This window comes from Schistocerca nitens, unplaced genomic scaffold (assembly GCF_023898315.1).
Source record: "Schistocerca nitens isolate TAMUIC-IGC-003100 unplaced genomic scaffold, iqSchNite1.1 HiC_scaffold_338, whole genome shotgun sequence".
Classification (NCBI taxonomy): Eukaryota; Metazoa; Arthropoda; class Insecta; order Orthoptera; family Acrididae; genus Schistocerca; species Schistocerca nitens.
Genome location: NW_026045872.1, coordinates 1,549,940 through 1,563,800, shown reverse-complemented (window position 1 = coordinate 1,563,800; position 13,861 = coordinate 1,549,940). Strand labels below are relative to the sequence as shown.

General features: G+C 40.9%; 2 protein-coding genes across 2 annotated transcripts in view; one reads left to right on the top strand and one right to left on the bottom strand.

Moving 5' to 3' along the window:
- The window catches only part of LOC126227747 (leucine-rich repeat-containing protein 15-like), a 1,015,582-nt gene that overhangs the window by 236,165 nt on the left and 765,556 nt on the right, over positions 1-13,861 (bottom strand). The gene's annotated exons all lie outside the window — the stretch shown is intronic.
- LOC126227746 (H/ACA ribonucleoprotein complex subunit 4-like) lies at positions 9,004-9,733 on the top strand (the record flags this gene model as incomplete). The annotated part of the gene is made up of 1 exon (XM_049942239.1): positions 9,004-9,733. A coding segment is annotated over exon 1 (726 nt), but the record flags the coding sequence as incomplete, so codon positions are not given.

Genomic DNA, 13,861 nt, shown 5'->3' with positions numbered 1-13,861 from the left:
GCGAATACCGAATAGTGACTTTGAGGCGACCTATAGCTCAGTAGCGACGCTGTCCTGACGGTAACGTCTCCATGCGTCGGTTAAGCAGAAGACGCCACGTCCCGAGGAATGCTGCTATCTTCCCGACACAGCACGCGCCCAGGCGCCTGGCCGGTTATCTCTGGGCCACGTGTTGTTGTTGTTTTGCTTCTTCCCTGCGTAGACAACACCAGAGGAGGGGCCCATCCGACCTGACCCACGCACCACTCCGTATCGTAATCCTAATGGAAAGCTTCGTCGCCATTTCTGCCTGATTGACGGTCCGTGATACGTGCTCCTATACTTTCGGTGCCACATCTCGTTATGAGCGACATACGTTTTAAGTGCCGTTGCTTTCTGATTTAATTACTTGTTCCATGTCTCGTTAGTGTGATGAATAGCGACAACGTAGAACGAGCTGCTCTTATGCTTATTTACCGTAATTCGCGGTTGAATAGCCCGGCTGGTGTGGCCGTGCGGTTCTAGGCGCTTCACTCTGGAACCGCGTGACCGTTACGGTCGCAGGTTCGAATCCTGCTCGGGCATGGATGTGTGTGATGTCCTTAGGTTAGTTAGGTTTAAGTAGTTCTCAGTTCTAGGGGACTGATGACCACAGATGTTAAGTCCCATAGTGCTCAGAGCCAGCCAGCCACGGTTGAATATTCCTCCCATTTGTACATCAATTTAGTAACTGCATTAATCATTTAGCTTAATAAAATACTTAGGCATGTAATCGCCTTTTGACAACGTAATCTGTAAGTTCTAAAAAAAAAAGTCCTCTGTCGAATAGAATGAGTGACCCAGACACAATTTTTTTTCTTCCTATCTATCGGGCTTTTAAGTCCAAGCAGCAGATAAAGGATTTCAGTACCAGCATTATTCAGGCCTTTTTGGATTAATGCAAAATTTTATGAATTATACTGAATGCAAATTTTTCATTTACTATTGGCCTTTTGGATCTACATGTACATACATGCCGGCCGTGGTGGCCGAGCGGTTCTAGGCGCTACAGCCTGGAACCGCTCGACCGCTACGGCCGCAGGTTCGAATCCTGCCTCGGGCACGGGTGTGTGTGATGTCCTTAGGTTAAGTTAGGTTTAAGTAGTTCTAAGTTCTGGGGGACTAATGACCTCAGAAGTTAAGTCCCCTAGTGCTCAGAGCCATTTGAACCATTTTTGTACATACATACTACGCAAGCCAACGTATGTTGGGTGTCGGAGGATACCATGTACCGCTACCGACCATTTCCTTTCCCGTTCCACTCGCAAATAGAGCGAAGGGAAAACTACTGTCTGTATGTCTCCGTACGAGCCCTAATCCCTCGAATCTCTTTACCATGGTCCTTACGCAAAACGTACGTTGGCGGCAGGAGAATCGCTCTGCTGTCAGACTCAAATGCCGGTTCTCTAAATTTTCTGAGTAGTGCTCTCCGAAAAGAACGTGGCCTTCCCTCCAGTGATTTTCGTTTGAGTTCCCGCAGTATCTCCGTAGTTCCAGCGTTTTGTTCGAAACTACCGGTAACAAATCTAGCAGCCCGCCTCTGGCCTGCTTCGATGACTTCCTTTAATCCGACCTGGTGCCGATCCCAAACACTAGAACAGAACTCAACAATGGGCCGCTCTAGCGTCCTACATTCGGTCTCCTTTACAAACGAACCACACTTTTCTAAAATTCTCCCAACAAACCGAAATCGACCATTCGCCTTCCCTACTATAGTCTTAAAGTGCTCATTCCATTTAATATTGTTTTAGAAGGTTAATACATATAATCCCCGTTACGGTCTGAAGCAGCACACTACTGACACACTGTGTGTTTGTTTTAAGCACTTATAAATTATAGAATAAATTAAAGATATATCACTGTCCCTTCCTAGCTGTATAGCGTAAAGAAAAACAAATCTCATGAGCAAGTGTACAAATTGTGTGGCTAGAGTTAATTACATAAACTGTGAAACAACGTAAAACAAGATGAACAGGCAAGTGGCCGACGGTATGAGGAGGGGAAGGGGGGAGATTCGGGATAGAGGACTTGAGTTCTCAGATTATATTTCCGTAAAATATTACTAAAGAAAGAGAAAAGGAGTAAAATGTTGGTTTCTTATTCTACAAGATGTTGCTGACAATAGTAGCCTACCATTTTGGTTCTTATGAACTGCTATGACAGCGAAATGCCTGCCGTCTTCAAGAATTAGGAAATTAAGTTCTGTAAGTATGAATTCCGATGATATCACTCCAAGCAAATGAGGTTTCGTGTGAGTACTATGCTGTGAGCAAAGTTTAAACATCACAAATGTTCCGATGTTGGCTGATACCTCTTTTTCTTCTGTTTGTAATTGTTCATTTTTAAAACATCCTTGCTGTTATGAGTAGCACACAAAGGATACATTCAAGCGCTGTCGGAAGCTTTTAAGCTTCTTAATTTGACTCCCCACAGTTTGGCTGCAACCACGAAAGTTAAATACTTAAATATCTCCGATAATAAAAGTTTTATCGGGGACCTTACGCACGCGACGACCTTCTGTTTCTTAGTATAAATAATTTACTGAAGCTGCCCACATCATGCCGATTGATACACTGAGGTGACAAAAGTCATGAGATGCCTCTATTATCGTATCAGACCTCCATCTGCCCGGCGTAGTGCAGTAACTCGATGTGGCGTGGACTCAAAAAGTCGTTGGAAGCCCCCTGCAGAAATATTGAGCCGTGCTGCCTCTAAAGCCGTCCATAGTTGCGAAAGTGTTGTTGGTGCAGGATTTGTACTCGAACAGACCTCACGATTATGTCCCATAAACGTTTGATGGGATTGGACTATCTGAGTGGCCAAATCGTTCACTCGAATGGTCCACAATGTACTTCAAACCAATTGCGAACAATTGTGGCCCGGTGACATGGAGCATTATCACCCATAAAAATTCCATTGTTGCTTGGAAACATAAGGCCCATGAATGGCTGCAAATGGTCTGCAAGTACCTGAACATAACGATGTAAAGATACACAGCAGTATTATGGCAGCCACAGTACCATGGCTTCGTGGGGTCTGCGCCATACTCGAACCCTACCAGCAGCTCTTACCAGCAAAAATCGGGACTCACCTGACCAGGCCGCGGTTTTCCAGTCGTATAAGGTCCAACTGACATGGTCATAAACCCAGGTGTGGCGCTGCAAAGGCACTAGCGTCGGTTGTCTGCTGCCGTAGCCCACTGACGCCAAAGTTGGCCGTACTGTCCTAACGGGACCGCTCGTCGTCCGTCCCGCACTGATTGCGGTTATTTCACGCAATGTTGCTTGTCTGTCAGCACTGACAACTCAGCGCAAACGCCGCTGCTCTCAGTCGTAACGTGAAGGCCGTCGGTCACTGCGTTGACCGCGGTGAGAGAAAATGTGTGAAATTTGGTATTCTCGGCACACCCTTGATAAGGTAGATCTCGGAATAGAGAATTTCCTAACTATTATCGAAATGGAATGTCGCATGCATCTAGCTGCCCCTGCCATTTCGCTTTCAAAGTCTGTCAGTTCCCATCGTGCGGCCGTATTCACGTCGGAAACTCTTTCACACGAATCACCTGAGTACAAATGACATCTCCGCCAATACGCTACACTTTTATACATTGCGAAGCGATACTACCGCCGTCTGTATGTGTGAATATCGGTGTCCTACGACTTTTTTCAGTTCAGTTCAATATGTCGTGTTGGCTTACGTGAATGACCGTGTCACTGCTGCACACAGTGTATTGAAAGCTAACAAACGATCACGCTCCAGTTCTTCCTCCGTCGGTCACAAGACATTCGTCTCCCAAAAACTGTATGGATGTTATATTTGTGATATCATTCTTCTGTTTTCGGGTTTCTTCTACTTTCACTTGCCGTCAAAATAATTCATGTACAGTCAAGGTTATTTTCTAATTAACTTTAACACCCTCTGTCCTGGAGAGATTTTTTAAGTAACTCTGAAAGAGATTTATGATAATTTATGCCGTCCCTTCCTTTCGGTTTTAAAGTTGTTATCTTATTAATCCAGACAACCAGCTGTATTATGCAAAATTAGGAGAAGGCGAGTTACGCAATGTCCTGGGACAATTTACTTGAGACTGCGTTACTAAAAATTTCATTCTTCATGTCATGCATCCAGTGAGCAGATGCAAAGTAGAAGAAAAGTTTAATCAGGCTTGCGGGAGCAAAGGAGAGGGAGAAAGAAAAGGGTAAATGCTCACTGTCAGGGGGGATATTTTAAAATTCACTTTAATTTATGTTCTTCTGTGTTCTTTAATACCTTCTACCTTCCATTTCTGCTGAAAGGCGAACCACATTTCACTACAAAAATACTCTTGGTGAGGGCTACCGGCTACTCATTTTCAAGTCTTCTTTATGAAAAAAAAAAAAACGATGAACAGCCGTTTACCAATCGACCAATCGCTTGAAAAGTTTGGAAAGATGTTGAGATACCTGTCAGAAAACGAATGCCAAAATTCCAGGACGATGGTGACTTGATGGAATCTCACCTTTTGCTTCCACGCTAGGTTTTACATCCGTAATCGGGCACGCCTCAAGAACGGCGAAGACTCATCATCTTATGTTCTGTCACGTAGGCAGCATTAGTGGAACAATACAACGACAAGCAACACTAAATTGACGGTTCCAGTGGTCCGTTTTTAAGTTAATGAAGTGGTGTGGACATACGTCTCATGAATTTATAGCAGTGACAGTCAAGACTTCACGGATGTAGCACTAGGGGATCATATCAGTTATTCCTACAAAACTTCACTGTAAAATTATCATATCACTTGTGCATTCTGCCGAACTGTTCTGCGGAAGAAACATTTTCAATGAGCATTTTTCCCTCGTTAGTTATTTGAAATACGCCAGTCACAGAAAACGGTAATAACTTATAGTCCTGATGTTCTAATGTGTTAACACATAGTTACTTTTCGTTAATGGAATCGATTTTATACTCTGACTGAAAGTGTTAATGTGTTACGTGATATAGTGCAACAGTACGTAATGATGGTGATAATGGTTTGGCTCCTCATTATATATTGGAATGTTGTACGACAGCGATTTCGCATGGCATGGATTCGACAGCTCCTCGGTAGGTATGTAGTACAGGTGTCTACGCACTCAGCTACAGCACTACATGTGTTCCATCGGGCTCAGATCAGGACAGTTTGGTCACCAAGACATCAAAATGAGCTCACTATCATGCTTCTCAAACCACCGTTGCACAATTCCGGCCTTGTGACACAGACTGTTATAGTGGTGGAAGATGCCAGCTCAGTCGCGGCAGATATCAAGCATGACGGGATGCAGGTGTTGCGCAACAATGTTTACATAGTCCACAGCTGTTATGGTGCTTTCGATTACTATCGCAGGTCCACCGGAACCCCAAGTGAATTTCTCCCTAACATTACACTGCCCCCTACCGACATGAGTTCGTGACATGGTGCAGGTTTCGAACAGCCTTTCGATACCCGAACAAGACAATCGATCTTGTGTGAGAAGAAACGTTCTTCTTCTGATCAGGCAACAAGTTTCCATTGACCCACCGTCATTTTATATCTCTGAAAGAAGTGAGATAGAACAATCAAACCAATATTCACTAAAGGCAAATACAGTTCCATACATCATGCGATCGTAAGTACATACATCTACATCTACATGGATTCTCTGCTAATTACGTTTAAGTTCCTTGCAGAGGGTTCATCGAACCACCTTCACAATTCTCTATTAATCCAATCTCGTATAGCTCGCGGGAGAAAAGAACACCTATATCTTTCCGTACGAGCTCTGGTTTCCCTTATTTTATTGTGGTGATCGTTTCTCCCTATGTAGGTCGGTGTCAACAAAATACTTTCTCATTCGGAGGAGAAAGTTGGTGATTGGAATTTCGTGAGAAGATTCCGTCGATACGAAAAACGCCTTTCTTTTAATGAAGTCCAGTCCAAATCCTGTATCATTTCAGTGACACTCTCTCCCATATTTCGAGATAATACAAAACGTGCTGCCTTTCTTTGAACTTTTTGGATGGACTCCGTCAGTCCTATCTGGTAAGGATCCCACACCGCGCAGCAGTATTCTAAAAGAGGACGGACAAGTGTAGTGTAGGCAGTCTCCTTAGTAGCTCTGTTACATTTTCTAAGTGTCCTGCTAATAAAACGCAATCTTTGGTTAGCCTTCCCCCGAACATTTTCAATGTGTTCCTTCCAGTTTAAGTTGTTCGTAATTGTAAATCCTAGATATTTAGTTGAATTTACGGCCTTTATATTTGACTGATTTATCGTGTAACCGAAGTTCAACGGATTCCTTATAAAATGGTTCAAATGGCTTTGAGCACTATGGGACTTAACATCTATGGTCATAAGTCCCCTGGAACTTAGAACTACTTAAACCTAAATAACCTAAGGACATCACACAACACCCTGTCATCACGAGGCAGAGGGATTCCTTATAGCACTCCTATGGATGACCTCACACTTTTCGTTATTTAGGGTCAACTGCCAATTTTCGCACTATTCAGATATCTTTTCTAAATCGTTTTGCAGTGTTTTGATCTTCTGTTCACTTTATTAGTCGGTCATGTTAAATCAGGTGTTAGCTGGATTCCCTTTATATCTTCTATATAAATGCCGAGATGGCTCCTTTAACAAGTTCACGGCCTTCACCTTCTCCTTTACCTCGTCAGTAGCAATGCTCTTCATCAAATGATTGCGGCGTCGACAGCCTTTCTTCTTTCGCTTGTTACTCATTTCGAACGCATGTAATTTGTGGTTCTCATATGTTCCAGTGAACCATAAAACAATACATGCTCTCGCTTTATCATCTGTTCTCGATCTAAAAATTTCACAACGCACAACTTCGGCCTTGGACTGAGTAATGGTTACCCTTGCATTAAGCCATCGATCATAAATTATCTATATGATTATTGTGATGATTATTCTTGTTGGGATGGAGTATCATTTACAGGAATTACTGTAACTATCATGGATCTGTGATAAAGATACATGTAATATAAATTTAGGTTCATGATAGAAGTACAAGTATTTTGCGTTCCATGACGAGGCAGTATAGAAAGAGACGTTTGAAAACGTATACAAATGTCGAAGGAACAAAATACAGGTAAGTTACAGGTAAAAATTTCCCTTCCATTTGTTCTTGTTCGGCGCATAGTTTAGTGGACACTTAACAGCAAAGATTTTTCTTTTACGAGGACGACTTTTTGAAACTTCCTGTGGCTAACACTAGCCGCCATTTGCAGATGCTGGAAAAAGTAGCGGCGCTGGAGACTTCATAGTCTGCACTGATAACGCGGGACGAATACATACTAGTAAACGTGTGTCACAGTCGCTCGACGAAATTCCCTAATTTTTCCTGGCGGGAGAGCTTGGAGGAAATATAGTGTTTCCAAACTTATTATTCTGTTTTGCTTGACTCAGTCCTAAAGCATTTCATGCATTTTACGACCAATGTGATTCGTGTGGACAAAGCAGTTCTATGGACTATTCATAATGTGTTTATTTTAAGAATGAGTTAGTTAGATTTATATTCCTCTGACTTGTAGTTTGTGAGCTATAGAAAATTAGAGATAACTCTATAAATATTTGTCTGAGTGAAAAATTGTGTCTAAGTTAACGAATTGACGAGTCTTCGTGTATATAGCGGTGATCAGTGGGTGTGCAATGGGTGAATGGGATTCAGGGCTAATTTTTAAAACACCACCTACGTGAGCCGAAGCTTCTACGTTGCCCAATCACAATTTCTTTAAGAGTAATACATATTGGACAGTGATTGTAAGCTGCATCAAAACTTTTCTATAAACATCTCAGGCTTCTTTGTCAGCAAACAGTCTGTCTCTACTTCCTATTGGTAGGATTACTCTTCATATAGGCTATCAATTTCAGGAACGTAAGAGAAAAAACTTCATTTCCACACGTAAGTGTGCTGTCCCAAGCAAGTTTAAGCACTTTAAGAGCCCGTCCGTGGACTGCCTCAACGTATCAGGAGAAGTCATGGCAAGGAATTTCTGCCGCCAACGTGTACGCAGCATGTCCACTGATGCCATCCATGCATAACAAACAGTTGTTCTAGGGGTAATGTTAATAGAGATGCTATGTCGCAGACGTCCGTAATTACACAATGACGGGATATAATTTGGAACGTGCTGTCCTAGACGCCAAGAACCGTCTTGCTTCTATAACAAAATGGTTCAAATGGCTCTCAGCACTATGGGACTGCTGAGGTCATCAGTCCCCTAGAATTTAGAACTACTTAAACCTAACTAACCTAAGGACATTACACACATCCATGTCCGAGGCAGGATTCGAACCTGCGACCGGAGCAGCAGCGTGGTTCCAGACTGAAGCGCCTAGAACCGCTCGGTCACCACAGCCGGCTGCTTCTATAACAAATAAGCATTACTACCTCTCACTGGGAAAATTAAGTCATTTGGGCGGAGATGTTTCTCATTTGGTCACGGAGGGAGTGGAACATAGGCAATATGCAAAATTCATTTTGGGATTAACCTAAATAGATTTCCAAAAAAAAAAGAAAAAAAAACGATATTTCGATGTCTTTATGCGAATATGAAGTTAATTTTTTCACGAATAGTCCCTAGCACGATTGGCACTTAAGACAATGACATAACGGTTTACCTAATCAGTTTTCGTCCTATCTTCTGCGTCTCTGACGTTTTTCCTTTCGACGGGAAACTAAAGAACGGGAACAAACAATATTTATGTGTTAACTGTTAAAATTTAATGGGATTATCTGGTGAAATAATTACTGATAAAAAAGAGCTAATATGTGTGTAACAAATCAATGACAACACCACTGAAACTACAGGGGAAAGCTCCCTATTTTGTGGAGCTTCCCAATTTGAGGAGGTCATGTATTTCTGTGAGGTAGGTCATGCCATCACACAATGAAAATTGGAACTAGAGTACAGGCATTTGACTGATCTTGAAAGCCCACATTTTTAGTAGAGCGGCTGTGTTGAAAACATGGAAGAAACAGAACCTGTGCTTGGGGAGAAGAAAAGTAAGAAAAAAAAGAGGGAGAAGTCAGTTGCAGATATTCAGCATGAAGAATCGTTTCATTTACAGTCTTCAGACAAAGTAGCCAAGCTAGACACATCTGAATGGCCACTTTTGTTAAAGAACTTCGACAAATTAAATGTTCGCACGAACCACTTTACCCCGTTGCCATTTGGATGTTCTCCTCTTCAAAGGAGCATAAAGGATTACATTAAGTATGGATTCATTAACGTTGATAAGCCAGCCAATCCAAGCTCCCATGAAGTAGTTGCATGGATTAAAAGAATTCTCAAGGTGGAAAAAACTGGTCATTCTGGAACATTGGATCCAAAAGTTACAGGTTGTTTAATAGTATGCATAGATAGAGCTACGCGACCTGTAAAATCACAGCAAAATGCTGGGAAAGAGTACATATGCATATTCAAGTTGCATTCTGCAGTAGAGAGTGCTCAAAAGGTCAGCCAGACGTTTGAGAAACTTCGTGGTGCATTATTCCAGAGACCCCCATTGATATCTGCAGTGAAAAGACAATTGAGGGTCAGAACAATATATGACAGTAAACTTCTGGAGTATGATGAAGAAAACAATATGGGAATTTTCTGGGTCAGTTGTGAGGCTGGAACATACGTCCGTACATTGTGTGTTCACCTAGGGCTGATGTTGGGGGTGGGTGGCCAAATGTTGGAACTGAGGAGAAAATGCTGAAACAACGTCAATTCCAGATCTACAACCCAGACAAGAAAAATGTTCATCCCGTAGTGTTTATAAGAAGTTTTAGGGGAGTATTGCCAAAAATTTGGAGTAAGTGGCAAAAGGTTAGTTTCGTGACCGGTTATATTCAGGGGTCAGGAGCTATATGGGCATCTGATATGATATCAACTTGGGACACATATGAAGATTTTGAACGAGCATTTTTATCCAAATACTGGTCCGAAGGAGTACAAGAACGTTTAAGGCAGGAGGTATTATACCCGGAACCTTTTTCTTTTTCACGTGGGTCTTTAAAGAAATACTTTGAGAAATATATAAACAAATCGCGGTATTGGGATAAGCCTATGCCTCTACAAGACGTGATTGGCATATTAAAATCTCGACTTCCGGCCAGCATCAGAAATAGAATATTGTATATTAATGAGCATGACCTTGACTCTTTCATGACTACGCTTGACACTATAGATATGATCGAGGAAGATGAACATCGGCCAAGACAACCGGTTATGCAGAGGAGAGCGATTGAGGCACCAAATGCAAACCGGAATGGAAACGGATTTAATAATTATTATACTAGGAATAGTCAGAGATTCAACGGAAACAATTGCAACGGAAATGGAAATTTCAATAACAGTGCTGCGAGGGGCAGATTCAGAGACAATCGAACAGGTCTCAGATACAACCCAATGTTTGGAAATGCAAGAGATTATCAGAACCAGCAGTTTTCAAATAATAATAATGCGTACAGAAATTCTGACACTCGATTTGAAGCAAATAACACAACCAATCATCAACAACAACCAGTCATAACAGAAGTAGTAGATGATTCAAGAGGAAATAATAATCGACATTTAAACTGAAGAGGGCCGCTTTATGCTCCTTAAAGTCGGCCGGGGAATACAAAAGGGGCAAACCTGTTTTAAACGAAATTAATTCCGTGGCAATGTTGAGATATAATGAAGGCGAATTAATGACAGATGAATTGACAAGAGACTTAGAAGCCTGTGTAGTCGAAGATAAAAGGGTTCCTGTGTCTGAGATCACCACAGAAGTGGGAGGAATTTTAACCAATGTTGTATTGGACACAGTTTCATCTACAGACGTAGTATCCGGAACTTTGTTTCGCAGAATTAGTAAAATTAAGAAAATCCCTGTCCTACCAGTACATAATCGCCGAGTTATAATAGGTGCAGTGGGAGCAAAATCCAGGAACGTCAAGATACAAACGCTTATAGAGATAAAATTGGGAAACGTAGCTAAACAATGCACATTCCTTGTAGTGGAAAAGTTGTTAGTAGATTGTATTCTTGGCATTGGAACTTTGCAAGCCTGCAATTGCAAGTTGGACTTGGTAGAAGGAAAGGTGCATTTTAAAATCGAAGATCAATTTGTTACACTGATCTTACTGAGAAAGGAGGCAGTGTATGAGCGATATTTCCGTGGTGCTGCTGTGCAGTTGATTTGTGCTGGAAACAATAATATGTGCCGACTACCGATCAAGTCAATTCAAGAAGAGGATTTCAGACAAACAGTCGAACAGAAGATTGCTGAGTCAGATTGTCTAACGGATAGTCAGAGGGAACAATTATTCAATATATTAACAGAATATGAGTCAGTTTTCGATGAAAAGCCCGGAATTATTAGAGGATATGTTTGTACATTACAGATTAAGCCCTATAAGACATTTTGCCGCACACACTGTCCCATTCCCTGGCGATTAAAACAACCAGTTCAGGAAGAGATACAAAAAATGTTAAAGTGTAATCTTATTGAACCGTCGAACAGCCCGTATTGTTCTCCGTTGCTTGTTGTACCAAAGCCAGGAGGAAAAGTTAGATTGGTATTGGATGCAAGGGAAATTAACAAAATTATAGTACCTGTGCGCACACATCCGGAGAACATCGATGAGTTAATACAGAAATTTAAAGATGTATCGTATTTAACCAGTATTGATTTGAGAAGTTCGTTCTGGCAACTCCAGTTAGACAAAGACTCAAGAAAATATACTGCTTTTATATATGGAGGGAGAAGCTATCAGTTCAAGGTCGTTCCGTTTGGTCTCAATATCAGCTCTGGAGTTTTTATTTCTGCGTTGGACTATGCCCTAGGACCAGAACTACGTAGTCGAATAACAATTTTTGTGGACGATCTATTAATTGCCTCTAAAACTTGGGAGGAACATGTACAACTTATTAGGAGGATTTTTGCTGTGTTCAAAGAAACTGGTATAACTGCAAATCTAAAAAAATCCCAATTTTCTCTACAGAGAATTAAATTCTTAGGACATATGATTAATGCAAAAGGAATTCTTCCAACAGAAGCGAAGATTAGTGCGATAAAAAATTTTCCAACTCCAAGAAACAGAAGACAACTGAAAGGCTTTTTAGGCCTGGCTTCATTTTTTCGTCGACTTATTAAAACTCAAGCAATGAACTCTGAAGCACTAAACCGGCTCCTGAGGAAAGATGTACCATGGCAATGGTCTAATGATTGTGAAAAGGCTTTTTGTGAAATTAAGGATCAATTGATAAATGCTCCTTTATTATACCACCCTGATATGAATGTTGGATTCTGTTTAGCCACTGATTCATCAGATGTCGGATTAGGATCTTGTTTATTTCAAATTAGGTACATCGATGGTGTAAAAACCTTTTGTCCAATTGCATTTGCTAGCAGAGTTTTATCCACCTGTGAAAGAGCATATACCACTACGGAATTGGAAGCTTTAGCAGTTATTTGGTCTTTGAAAAGGTTTAATTATTATGTATATGGCTCAAGGATAACCGTTTATTCTGATCACCAATCATTAGCCTTTTTACAAACTTGTAAGTTGCTGATCCTCGCTTGTCAAGGTGGACGCTGACGCTGCAAGAATATCAGTTTCAAATTATTCATGTAGCCGGAAAAGAAAATATTATAGCTGACGCGTTGTCAAGATCTCCAGAAGGAATAACACCTGAACTGGATGTAAATAATAAGGCAGAATTTCCAGTGCTTCTTCTTCAAGAAAATAATTACAAGTTATATTATATTCATTTATGTAAGACAATGGCTCAGCTTCAGAAGAAGGATAGACGATGGAATGCTATAATACCACAATTCAATCAACAAAATCCTATGGTCAATTTGGAATACTACCGGCTTGTGAATAATATTTTATTTTTTAAATCTGGGAAGGCTGAGAATCCAAAGTGGTGTGTCTGCATACCCGAAGAATATGAAGAACGATTAATTTGGTTTACACATTTGACCTGGGGTCATGATGGTGTTGTAAAGTGTGCTAATAAGATTAGATATTATTGTTACTTCCCAAATACAAGGCGAAAAGTGCACAAAGTCATCCAGAAATGTATTCTCTGTCAAAAGGCTAAGCCGGACAACAAGGGAAATAAAATTGCGCTTCACTCAATAATACCTGAAGCACCAAGATCACTTATATCATGTGATATTTGTGGACCACTTCCTAGGGCCAGAGGTGGTGTTAAGTACATTATTGGATTCTGTGATGTGTTTACAAAATATGTTAAACTATATCCTATAAAATCAGCAACTGCAAGAGCTGCCGCAGTAAAGTTTGTAAATGACTACATTCCACATGCAGGGATTCCAAAATCTATAATCTCCGACAATGCGAAGATATTTACTGGATATTTATGGAGAAGATTAGTATCACAACTAGGAATAAAACAGATATTTACATCTTGCTATCATCCACAAGGGAATTTAATTGAACGGGTTTTTCGAGAACTAAACAGATTCATGAGAACGTACTGTCATGATAAACAAACTACCTGGATAAACTATTTGACCGAGTTTGAGCAGATTTATAATAATTTACCTCATAGTTCTACAAACTTTACCCCGAATGAACTGATGTTCAGAGATAACGAAAGAAACTTTTGGGTAGATAACTTGCCTAAACTCGAGGACACCAAAATGTCATGGGAAAAAAAATTCGCAATGCTCTCATTAATATTACGGAGAAAGCAAGGCAGCGAAAGGAAATCCATGACAGAAACATCAAACGGATTCAGACTTTCAATATCGGACAAAAAATTCTTTTAAGAAGACACATCAAGTCATCAAGGTTGAAGAAGACCATCAGAAAAT